Consider the following 13,291-nt stretch of genomic DNA (forward strand, 5'->3'; position numbering starts at 1 on the left):
CCTCTTAAAGTGATTGAATGGACTTCCATCTACATGAATAAAACCACTCACAAACTGTGATGTTCTGTCAAGGCATTTCAACACTCCATCGAAGATCCATCAATTTAGCTCTTTTTTCTCTCTCTCTCTCTCAGGTGTTCCTCGTCAGCATCGAGGAGAGATTTGGAAGTTGCTTTCAGAGCAGTATTTGCTGAGGAAGGAGGGGCCCAGTGCCAAAACTCCTAACAATAACACTCCTTATAAAGAGCTTCTAAAGCAGCTCACATCTCAACAGCATGCCATCCTCATAGACTTGGGTTAGTATTACAAACACAATGGGTCTGTGCCAAAACCTAGTGAATTGCATTGCTGCCTACAGCTATAGGCACCATTTAACTAAAATGAAACCTCATAAGTGACCAATTTGGGACATTCTTTATAGGCAACAACTGTGCTTGATGCACAAATATAGCTCCTCTCGTGAAGCACAAAGGAGACCCCACAACTGATTCCGATTATACATTATCATGTGTCTATGCTAACAATTCAGTATTTTTTTTAAACTGTGGTTCTCAACCAGGGGGTCGGTATCCATTTGGGGCCTCTTCAAACTTACAGTGGGGCCACAATAAGACTTACAATTATTTAAATTATTTACAGTATATTTAGTTATATTAACATAATCTTTATTTAGATGCTAAAATACAGATGCACATCATTAAACTGGTATTTTCTTGTGTTTTTGTTTGTTTATTTTTATTACAACAGCTTAAATAAGAGGGCCTTTAAATATTGCCTTGGACAAAAAAATATAGAATTTTATTTTTAAAAAAATTTGAATTCTAAAATGTCGGGTTAAATTGTACATAAAATAGATTAAATTTAGTTATTTATAGATGTTATTTAAAAATATTTAAATATTTCTTTTGGATCGAATGAAATTAAATTGTGTTATTTATTATATTAATATACACTACTGTGTTAAAAAGATTTTGGGTCAGTACATTTTTTTTTAAAGAAATTAATTTTATTCATTAACTCGATCAAATGACAGGCAAGACATGTATAATGTTACTTTTTTTTTTGTTTTTTGTTTTAAATCAATGCTTTCTGTTCATCAATGAATCCTGAAAGAAAGTATCATGGTTTCCACACAAATATTAAGCAGCACAACTGTTTCTGACTTTGATAATAATAAGAAATGTTTCGTGAGCAACAAATCAGGATGATTTCTGTCTGAAGGATCATGTGACACTGAAGACTTTAAATTGAAAATTCAGCTTTACCATCACTGGAATAAATTGCATTTTAAATATATTAAAATAGAAAACAGTTATTTTAAGTTGCAATAATATTTTACTGTATTTTCTATCAAAAAAATTCATCCTTGGTGAACATAATAGACTTCTCTTAAAAAACATCAAAAGATCTTACCGACTCCAAACTTTTGCAATGATTTGATCAAATTAACCACTTAATGTCCACTTAATGTGTGATATTATTGTTTTCAATAATGTCAAATGCCCTTAAAATGCTGTATTGGTTGGCAGTTCACTAGGTTTTGGAACAGTTACTGTTAACCTTTTGTATAGTCTTTATTTGTTTGTTGCCTTTGAAGGTTGTCAGTTATCCAGGTCTTTGTTGAATGCCTTTCAGTTTTATTCTTGCCAACTGGATGTGTCTCGCTGTTGCTCAAGATGTTTTGCCTCTCAGAAATGTCTTGAGAAAGATAAAAACTTGTCCGTTTGATAATATAAACTCAACTCAGTTAATTGTTGGGCTTGCTTAATGTTCCACTCTAGCATGCTGAAAAACAAGTATTCTGCTGTTCTGTCTTAAAAACACACTAACTTGTTGATTCTTGCCCTGGAATGTTTTCAAAAATTGTCATTTGAATATACACAAAAGTCTCTATTGTTTGCAAAATGATCATTACCTCAGTTATTATAGAGAGCAGCTTCTGCAGAACCTCAGGCTAAAGGAATGGTTGAGACACTAGCAGAGATGGGCAGATGTGAAGATGGAGAGATTAATGGGGAGACTCAGACAAAGAAAGGGAGGTGTCTGGCTCTCAGCACAGTGACAGCGGGAAGAAAGAGAGATAGATATCTTTACAACACAGGAAGACATCTAATCTGATAGGAATGTATATTGTTTCTAAGGCAGGAACATAAAAGCTCTTATTCTACACGGTACAGTGAATTCTCATATTGCAAGATGCTTGCATAATTCATGTTCTCAACATTTCTAACCGTTCGGGTTAGTCCAAGTATTCAAAGGTATAGTAAGATTATTGTGTTATTAAAGTGAGTGACACCATTTGCCATGGCCATTTTTATTTCATCTTATATAAGATGAGCAAATTACAAACTTTTCTACTTCAGTAAAGTTCAAATCTACAGTTATACACATTTAAACAGAAAGTGAGATTTTGTCATAAATTTGGGCCAGATTACTGCCATCTGGTAAAAATTAAAATAACATCATGCCAGATCAAAATCTTATTATGATAATAATGGCCTGTAAATGACTGAAGTGATCTATGCAAACACATGCTGAGTGTGAATTCTAGATTTTATGCTTAGTTATATATTTGGATATTTTTTTTAGACATTATCCAACTATTATTGGTTTACAGATTCCCATTCATTTTATTCTCACCCTCAAGTATGTGTTAGGTGTGAAAGTTTTAGATTTTTTTTTTTTTTTTAGTCTCAACCAATTATGTCTGTGTATGGTTGTCAACATTGTGGCTGATAGATTTTATTCAACACAGCTCTGTGATTAGGTTTTTTCCATTCATTTCTATGGTCGTCAGTTTTGATTGCGAACAGGAAAGAGTAGTGTGACTAAGACTCATCGAATAAAGTCTAGGTGTTATCAGATTGCATATATAAAAACGTCACCAAGTTTTGAACCACTCAGATTGAGCAAACCTTTTTTTATTAAATCAACAAAGTGAATTTGGTCAAAAAAGACAGAACAGCTCAGGAGGGTAAATATCCCTACAGATTTAATGCGTGTAATGAGTCATAGCATTGTTTTAAATGTTGTTTTCAATAATGTGAAATGTGTAAATATCTGTTAACATTTGCAAAAATGTGTTTTAGGGTTTATTACAATTTAAAAATAATTAATTTTGGGGAAACAATTAAAACAAGAACATTATTAGTATACGAAAAAGTCTAGCATCAAAACTAAGTTTGCAGATTTCACTTAGTTTGGTGTCTACTTGTAGCCTGATAAATTCGCTTTGCTTCGTAGACAGAGTCTGGAGTGGCATCATTGAAAAGTGTTTTCTTTATCGCGAGGGGGCGCTTGTCTGAAGTATAAAATCATTGGTTACCCGTAACTACACCTGTACTAAACCTGTAAACAAATAAGTTATATTTGATGCGAAAATGAAACCATCGAGTGAAATACCGGAGTGCACATGGCTTTGAACGTCTTTTGTAGATTATGTGAAGTAAATCTACACATCCACGGCACAATCGGGGCCTCTAAACCATAGATATGTATATAAAGGCTAGATGTGTTACGGCGGAGTTTCCATCGTCATCACCGGCGGCCATCTTGTCACAGACAAGCTGATGTAAGATGAGTGGTCAGCACGAACACAAATACTCTTATCTTGTTGAAATCTTGACGGATTTACAAACGGTTTGGTTTACAAACGTTATTAACGTGGCTATAATTATCTGGATGATTATTTATTTATACACTTTTTATTCATAAGTATGCGGTGTCATAACTACATCTCTGACGTTTATAACAAAACAAACCGTTTGAAAATCGGTAGAAAATTGAGCAAGATATGGTCATTTAAATAGTACATGTACCATTAACACAATGTTACGAGTGAGCGAGCTGCCTGTGACAAGATGGCCGCCAGGTGCAGATGTCGACCTCCATTGCCCAGCAGCGTGGATGACATATCTAGCCTTTATATAGATATCTATGCTCTAAACCATCAAACTAATATGCGGTTGTTAAGTCTAACGTCACGTGTGACGTTTAGCCTCTTCCGGGTCCAAGCGCTCCGCTCGTCTAGATCTAATTACAATGGCGGAATCTGTTAATTTATTTACAATCACGTCCTACTTTAGTGATGCACCCTTGGCGGTCAAAAAAGGTTTAAACTCTTTTAACTCCAACAGAGTGGTTAGTGTAGCTCATCATTCAGGTGGCATAATTAAGGGTAGAGTCCAGGCATCAATGAAAAAGAAGGTTTACGAGGTTGAGGTGAGTTAGCTGTAAGCTAGCTAGCTAGTTGACATAAGGTGATATTCCATGTTCTGGATGAGGTATTTCAATATATATATATATATATATATATATATATATATATATATATATATATTATTATTATTATTATTTTTTTTTTTTTTTTACAGGACTTCTATAACTGTGTATGTAAAAAACAAAGATTAAAAAGTAAAAATATGCAGACAGGTTTTATATGGTTTAGTGAATTTAGGCTAGTCAATTTAGTACATGATCTGACGGCCCCGGGCTAACGTTAGCTACAGAAGTATTGTTATGATAAACAGCGCTGGCAGCAATGTGTTTTAGAAGTGTTTAGGGTGAGGGTTAAATTGTTTTCAATACAGGTGCACGTTGAGGGTCAGGCAGTCAGGTACAGCACATACGAGTGCCCAAGAGAGTAGAAACAGGAAAATATTTGCAGCCAACTGTCAAAGTAAGGATTAGTTCTGTTAAACAGCTCTTTGTTCATTTCGAGTCTGTCGGAAATACTGCAACTTAATTGCAAGATTACAGCATGACATGGCAATATTTAAGAACTGAGAAAAGAAAGGAGACTCTGACCTGTCAAAAGGGTGCTAGTTTGAGCTCGACAGATAAAAGAGACCGAGATACTCCCTCTGTCGGGAGGGTGGCCACAACATCACCTCTTCAAAATGTTTAACAAGCACTCTTCTTGGTCGGACTTCAGTTTGCAAATGCCGGAAATGTTCTCCACAACAGAGCGAATTGCATCCCGTGTCTCCATATCTGCGGTCGTTTTCTGTTTCCCCAAACTTAAAGCTACACTGTGTAACTCTTTTAGTTTATTCTTAGCTAAAAACACTTGGTTCTTTCAAAAATATATGTGGTCATTAATGTATATTTACTTCGTTCAAGTAATAAAGTATCCTCGTGAATGTATAATATTGAAAATACATACGGGTAAGGGGTTCTAATGTCGGTTGCCATGTTGCCCCTCCATCTTGAATGTACATTAGCCAAAGAGGGACATACCCGTTAATTCAAGCTTCGCCTTTCGCGTTTACGTTCGAGTTAACACTCATGGACGAGGTCGAACTGGAAGCCATTTTAATCTTGGACTACATTGGCCACCGTAGTAGTTAAAACGAAATTGGAATGGAGAGGAACAGAAACTAATATTCACTGGATGGTCATATACCTTTTTACCGCTAGATGGGGGTAAAAATCACACAGTGTAGCTTTAAACTCGGCGCTTAGCGTCTACGTCACGGCTCCCAGCCCGCCCTCTGTTCGTTGATTGGGTCGGCTGTTTTCAGGCCGGAGGAAAACGAAGAGACATGTTGCTGTCTAAGACTGAGTACGGAAGCGAAAATAAATAGAGCGGAAGTACGAAGTCTGACATAGTCAGGCTAATCTACTTATGTAACGCAATGAAATCAAAACACTAAAAATACTGTGCTTGCCCTCTGTATAAACTTACAGGGGTTGGACAATGAAACTGAAACACCTGGTTTTACAACACAATAATTTGTTAGTATGGTGAGGGTCTCATTTTGCATCCAAATACAGCACCAATTCATCATGGGAATGACAGATAGAAGTCCTTCACAGTGACCAGAGGGATTATGAGCCGTTCCTCTTCCAGAACAGTGTCCAGGTCACTATATGATGCTGGTGGACTCGCTCCTCCAAAACACCTCAATAATATTTAGATCTGGTGACTGTGCATGTTCAACGTCACTTTCATCTTCATCAAACCCTTCTGTCACAAGTCTTGCTGTGTGTGTTGGTGCATGATCATGCTGATACACGGTTTGAGCATCAGGCGCTCATGATCCTCCAGAAGGGTTTGGTAGTCCTCGGCAGTGTCGTGTCCATCATATACAATCAGGATTGTCATGATATTGGAGTTCAAACCATCACTGATCCACCCGTGCTTCACTCTGAAGATTGGCCGCCAGGCATATAGATGTGAAACCTCCAACATTGGCCAGTGTTTCAGTTCCATTGTCCAACCCCTGTACATGAGAGCGGCACTGTTAGAATATAAGCACATACAGTACTGTAGATATGCCTCAAATGTTTACTGAAAAACTAAACACCTGCTAGCACCTGCCTTTGGTTGATGATACTACACGTTAGATATTTGAGTCCTGGTCTGTCCTTCTGTTAATTGGCTAAAGTGCCATAGACCCATTGGATTAACCTCTGAATGGGTCTGAACTCTGTAAACGCAGACGGAAGAGAACGAGATTGAGCTGAAGGGGGAGGGGGGGGGGGGTCATATTTCTCTGCCAACATCAACAACAGCAGCAGCATTGTTTCATTTAAACTGCACTAAGAAAAACCGAATACTTGATTATTCCTCTTCCTTTCCCAGGACGTACATTTCCCACTCATCCGTATTTCAGCGCTCAGCTGGGGGCTGGCCAGCTGTCCCTCTATAATCTACTGAAGGCATATTCTCTACTGGACCCAGAGGTGGGTTACTGCCAGGGCTTGAGTTTTGTGGCCGGCGTGTTGCTGCTTCATATGAGTGAGGAGGACGCATTCCACATGCTCAGATTTCTCATGTACGACATGGGGCTACGGAAACAGTACAGACCTGATATGATCATACTGCAGGTACAGTAAAATTCACAAGCTAATAAATATATCATCAAATGTTATTTTTTACACCTATATAGTGCTTTTGACATATGTTTAAAATGATGTACACTCACATGAGCTGAAGACTGCAGTCATATCAGTGCCCTTTATTCTGCTTATCAGTGGCCTCTTATTTCCTTCACGGTGGCTGCAGGGTTTAATCACATGACCAGCCAAGTAGTAGCAAGCAGTACATTCTTTTTCTGTCTCTTTATTTTCCATGGAAGAAAGCAAGTCAGACGATGTGGAACAACATGTCGAATAAATGATGACAAGATAAAGCCTTTTTAAATCACATTTCGTGTAGGCATTTAAATGAGTTGATCTGTGATAAATGGTGAATTCCTTACTGTACGTTCACACCTCCACCGGCGAGAGCGGCAAAATTCGCTCTTGCCGCTCTGTTAACGACGCCGTGGAAAGATTCGTGGATGCTCTGATGCTCTGACGTAGATCGAATGCGTGGGGGGGGGAAAACGGTATTTAAAGGGGCCACAAAGCAAACAAGCATGTCAGTCGTTATTTTTGCCGAAAATTGATCGATGGAAATAACTTTTAAAATTATAGTGTTTTTTATTGTATGTTTGCTAACGAAATAAACAAATTAAAAGCCATACGTGTGTGGTGTGGCTTGTGTGTTCATGGTTAAGTGCTATTATAATTTGCATTCTCGCTAAAAAAAAAAGTGTTCTAGCACGAAAATCTTGCCTATAAATAGTGTTGCGCGCCCTCTTATCAAATTCAAATGATCAACCTCCTCTATTTTGCTTGGGAACTAATGTGGCCGGAACCAAAGTTTACAGGACTGCGTTCTCTGGGATTCTCTCAAACTGAGCACTTCTACATTCCGATTGGTTGCCGCCAAACCGCGTCATTGCTTATTACCATAAAGTTGAACTGATTTCAACTCTTCTCGCCGTCCGAAACGCGCAGCGCCGCTCTCGCCGGAGCTCGCCGCCGGCTCTCAATGAAAATGAATGACTTCCGGTGGCGGTGTGAACGTACAGATAGATGATTACATTTGTGTTACTCAATTTTTTGTACTCTACTGTTCAAAAGTTTGGGGTCAGTAAGATTTTTTTAAAAAAAATAAATACTTGTATTCAGCTATGATGTTTTAAATTGATCAAACATGACAGTTAAGAAATTTTATATTGATTGTCCTATGTCCAGCCAAATGGGTTTTCACACTGAACATAGTTGAGACATATAAGAGGACAGATCATTGTCCCATAGAGCCAATGTCAGTCATAACTTTTCCTAAAAGAGTAGTAACTGCGTTTGGCTTTGTACGAAAGTATTCCTCTTGTTAAAGAGTTTATGGGATAGATTTTTTGTGAAATCTTGACTTAAGCGCAATCTCATATATTTTTCTTTTTTTTTTAAATAGTTCTGTTCACTTCCTTTTCAGTAATGTTGCATATAAATCAATTAAACATAATTAATCACACATAATATATAAACTTTGACACCCCCTCACAGCTAAGCATGTAAGAAGAATTAGATCAGATAACTGTAAGAGATTCTCAATAAAAACACCACAAGTAACCATCACGGTTTTTTAATGTTCGTCAGATGATTGATGTTCAGTATAGACAGTTTCGTGTATTACACAATATACCAGAACACTTTTATGATAATCGGATGTTCTTTGTATTCTACTGACTTCTGCCTTGTGTATTCTCTCTTTCTTAGATTCAGATGTATCAGCTGTCTCGTCTGTTGCACGACTATCACAGAGAGCTGTACACTCATCTGGAGCAGTACGAGATCGGCCCCAGTCTGTACGCCGCTCCTTGGTTCCTCACTGCCTTTGCCTCACATTTCCCACTTGGATTCGTGGCGCGAGTGTTTGGTGAATGCACACGCCCTCACACACACTCGCAATACTCACTTTCCCAATCTAAACGAGTTCCTGAGAATACCCATTACCACAGTGCTTTTACAATTATACATTTAGCTGAAGTATTTATTTCAAACAGTGACGGTTCCTTTGGACAAGTTCTTTGCTCAAGGCCAATATGGTTGTAGTTCACGAATTGCACACACCCTACAATCCTTTGGTTTTGTTATGACCTCAGATGTTTAACCACCAAGCCACACCAGCCACAGATAAAAAGCATCTTTTAATGAAGTAAAATGTAAAAACGAAAGCACGTTAGGACATATGAGCTGGCAGATCAGATTGTGATGCATTGCTATTCTCTCAATTTCCATAGAAGTGTTTATGAAGATGGCCTGCATGTTTGGCATATTTTTGTTGTCTCGTAGGATCGTACTATACACAGCACATTCTCTCTCTTTTGTCGTTACCAAACACATTTAGGGGCACACACATCTGCATGTACACAAACATACCTTGACTGCAGAGATATTAATGAAATCTTGCAAGCTGGCACCGGGTGACGGTGGTTTTACAGGTTGGGGTTTGCATCTGGGTTTTTCACTTTCTTTGTTATTTTTCTCTTTTTAGTCGTGCCTGCTTTCACATAATTTCTCAACACCCATAAATCTTAGTATTAAACGTTTGTGCATAACACGCCCTGCACTGTTTGTGCTACAGACATGGATAATGTCATAAATCATGCAGCTTATTATGATGTTATGTTTGGAATCACAGTTGCAGTTATCACAATTTTATTGTTACCTAAAACTATTACAAATTGCTTTCTTTATTTAACTACTAATTTTTAACCATGTAATAATTTATATTTTTATGATGTACTTTTATACATTACATTTTAAAAGGTAACAGCAATCTGCACATCTTTTTTTTTTTATTCACAAAAAAAATTATTAAAAAATTATTTAATCCAAAAGTTCAGAAAAATCTAAAATATAGTTTTAGAACAGTGAAAAACTTTTTCTATTCTCAACTTTTCAGGGTTCTCAACTCTGGCCCTCGAGGTCCACTAACCTGCCTGTAAATTTCTAGTAATCCTAAAGACATGTTTTGGTGTGTTTGATTAGGATTGGGGCAAAGCTGAGCAGAAAAGTGGATCTCGAGAGCCAGAGTTGTGTATATATATATATATATATATATATATATTGCATAGAATAATTTTATTCAGCAACAAATTTATATGAGGTATCAACTCTCTATCAACAATCTCCATTAATCATTTCAGAGAGCTGAAAATTCATTGTCTCTCTTTATCCTACTTTGCAGTCTCTCTTATCTTCTTTGGCAACGCTGAAGTTAATTATGCATGATAATCACAATCGCTGATGCATGGCGACTGGCGCTAACTTTGTTTTGCTTAACCATGGTTCCATGACAGTGTGTGTGGTGTGATTATAAGGTTGAATGTCATTGACCTTGTGGCACACAAACTCGCGTCTCTTTCCAAGGTTAATCGGTTGAACCATCTTGGAACATCACATTGTATTCTCATCTCACACTAAGTTACACACATCTTCACACACATACAATGCAAACACACAACTCTCAACAAATCTGTTGGAGATTTTCAGTTGCCGATTTTTTTTTTTTCTTAGGCAAAAAGTGTATTGAAGTAGATGTAATGAAAAAATTTATTTAAAAACAGTATTATATATGAACCATTATGGTAATATGTTTGAATATATTTAGTTTTCAAACACTGATCAACAAAATAAGAAGGTACAAAAAAACTGCATGATTTTGCATTTTCTGTTTTATTTTACCTCTGCCCTTAAATACTCACTTTAAGTTAGTTTATAAATGCAAATAATTTAATAAAACTGTTTAGCTATTCTCTATATTTTTTTTTTTTTTTTTTTAGAGGTAGACCGATTAATCGGTCGGCCAATTAATCGGGCCGATTTTTGGCATTTTTTTAACATAATCGGCATCGGCCAATATCCAAGTATGTCAAGCCGATTATTAGGCAGACACTTTATTATTAGGCATCTGTGGGCAGCCTAGTGTTGTCATGGAACACGTGTTTGACGCACGCTGCTGCTAGAGTCATTTTCCAGCCGAGTGAGCAGCAGATCCTAAATATGAACGCCTTCATTGAACGCGTTCAGGCACAACACTGACCGTTAGTTAGTAACTGGATTAAACATGATTAAAATGCTGGCCAAACAGTGTAGACTAAAAGGTCCAACAGCGGGATGCCGTTGTCTGAAGAACAACAGACGGATGGTGCGTTGTGGTGCATTTAAAGGTTTTGTAAAATATAATTTTCCCATCTGGTGGTTGTTTTTGTCTTTCAACAGCAATTTACTAGTGAAATACGTTATTGTTAGAAGTTAAATTAAATAATATATAATAAATCTTATATATAAAAAATTAAAAAATTTTAATTTTTTTCTCCTTTTTTGTGATAATTAGGTTATGTCCATTCGTCTTTGTCCATCAACAAACAAAACAAACCAAAAATACATGTTTCAGGACATTTTTTGAGAGGATAAAATGTTTTTGTTGAGAACGTTTGTCTATGTTAAGTAATTATCATTTCTTTTACATTTTATCTTTCAAATAGAGGTTAAAAACCAAGCAAATATTGGCCAAATATCGGCCAAAATAAATCGGCAGCATTAATCGGCCATCGGCCGACCCGGATTTCAAAAGATCGGTATCGGCATCGGTGTGAAAAAAACCATATCGGTCGAGCTCTGAATTTTGTTATTGGTGTGTCCCTAATATATTTATTATCAGGCATGCTGCTAAACTATTGAACTTCAGTTGTGATATTATATTATATTATATTATATTGTGATGTAATTTTGCATATTACAATCGAACATAGATGCCTTCAAATGGATTGCTTGATGTAAACTAAACAGTATTTATTGATTTTATATCTTCCAGACATGCTGTTCCTTCAGGGGTCAGAGGTCATCTTCAAGGTGGCCTTGAGTCTACTTGGTAGCCACAAGCCTCTGATTCTCCAGCATGACAGTTTAGAGTCAATTGTCGAGTTCATCAAAACAACCTTACCCAATCTGGGCCTTGTGCAAATGGAAAAAACAATCAATCAGGTAATATATGTGTCAGAGTCATCGTGCATGCCTTCACCGTACCTGCATTCCAAATAGACGTACGACTCACATCAACACATACACACTTACTTTCGCTAAGTGTCAAGGCAGTGGCACATTTGGGTGTGGATTCTTTTTGTGGTGACACCAATATACGTGTCTTTCCCTACACAATCAACGCATACTCGTGCTTGGGTGTGTCCTGTGTTCATCTTCATATGTGGTTTTGCATAAGTACTAGTTTCATCATGAACTCCGCACAAATAATAGATGGAGTTAGTAAAGTATGGGTGTTGCTCAGTGCACATGTGTGTGTTTTGTGTTTATGTCTCAACTGATTCTTGCATGAAAAGTGATTCATGCAAGACAATTACCAGGAGCACTCTTCTTTCTCTTGAATATTTTAAATGATGCCCAACCACACACAACGAAAAGGTATAGCAGCAAGAAAATGAGGCAGGTTTTTACATTTTTGGGAGTTCATCTTGGGATTGGTAAATACATTTTATAGTTGTAGACACACAAAGTGGTTAATGTGACCTGTGTATTACGTTTTTGAGGAACAGACTGATTTACAAATTTACACCATTATCCAATGAATATCTTTTGCGGTCAAGTAGACAGTGATGTGGGATAATGATAAATGATGATTTTGATGATGATTTTTGATTTTACCTTTTTAAACGTTACAATTTATCTATTTTCTTCATATTTAAAAGGTCTACTCATTTTAAATTATATAAATATCAAAAGTTTTTTTGTGTGCATGTAGTTCCCCTAGCATAAAAATGACTCCATTGTAGGATCACCAGGAGAACAATTTCATTGAAGATGTCTCTGATGTCAAGGAAGGTGTGTATGAGCAGCCTACACTTTTAGGAATTTACGAGGCTCTAAAATGGCGGTTGGGAAGATTATGTGTGCGTGCACACACACACACACACACTCTGTGTATTTTTTTTTTATATGTTCATTTAGTTGTTTTTGGATGTTGGATGGAGTTTTGTTTAGGCCCCCTTCATCTTATATCTAAAGTTTGCACACACACACAAAGAAACATGCTTTGACTTGCCCATCTTTGACCTGTTCATCTTGTATATTTTTACATGTCTCCATGTAGGTGTCTGAGATGGATATCAGTAAGCAGCTGCAGGCCTATGAGGTGGAGTATCATGTTCTTCAGGACGAGCTCTTGGATGGTCCCTCCACTCTCAGCCAATCACAGCGAGTGGCCCAGCTGGAGAAGACCAATGGAAGCCTCCGACAGCAAAACTTGGACCTCCTAGAGGAGCTACAGGTGGCTCATTTTAGCACAAGCAGAATCCCTTTATATAAATGCATTTAGATAGATTAAATGCTTATTCACTTCATCTGAATTTTCATATTACAATGGATATTTTTTCACTTAGTATTATTTATTCAGCTGTTTCAATTCAGCATCAGATGTTGTGTGAATAGTTTCCCTTCA

At 37.0% G+C, this 13,291-nt stretch overlaps 1 protein-coding gene across 5 annotated transcripts in view; it reads left to right on the forward strand.

Annotated features, from left to right (window-relative positions):
• tbc1d1 (TBC1 (tre-2/USP6, BUB2, cdc16) domain family, member 1) overlaps positions 1-13,291 on the forward strand; it is a 76,049-nt gene that overhangs the window by 61,098 nt on the left and 1,660 nt on the right. For all 5 annotated transcript variants that reach the window (XM_089132380.1, XM_039691728.2, XM_039691745.2 and 2 more), the window contains 5 exons: positions 135-296; positions 6,587-6,831; positions 8,551-8,710; positions 11,654-11,823; positions 12,944-13,120. In XM_089132380.1, coding sequence (XP_088988506.1) covers positions 135-296; positions 6,587-6,831; positions 8,551-8,710; positions 11,654-11,823; positions 12,944-13,120 — 914 coding nt within the window. The remainder of the gene's footprint in view (positions 1-134; positions 297-6,586; positions 6,832-8,550; positions 8,711-11,653; positions 11,824-12,943; positions 13,121-13,291) is intronic.

The sequence above is a fragment of the Pimephales promelas genome, chromosome 6, assembly GCF_988280905.1.
Source record: "Pimephales promelas chromosome 6, fPimPro1.hap1.1, whole genome shotgun sequence".
NCBI classification, from domain to species: domain Eukaryota; kingdom Metazoa; phylum Chordata; class Actinopteri; order Cypriniformes; family Leuciscidae; genus Pimephales; species Pimephales promelas.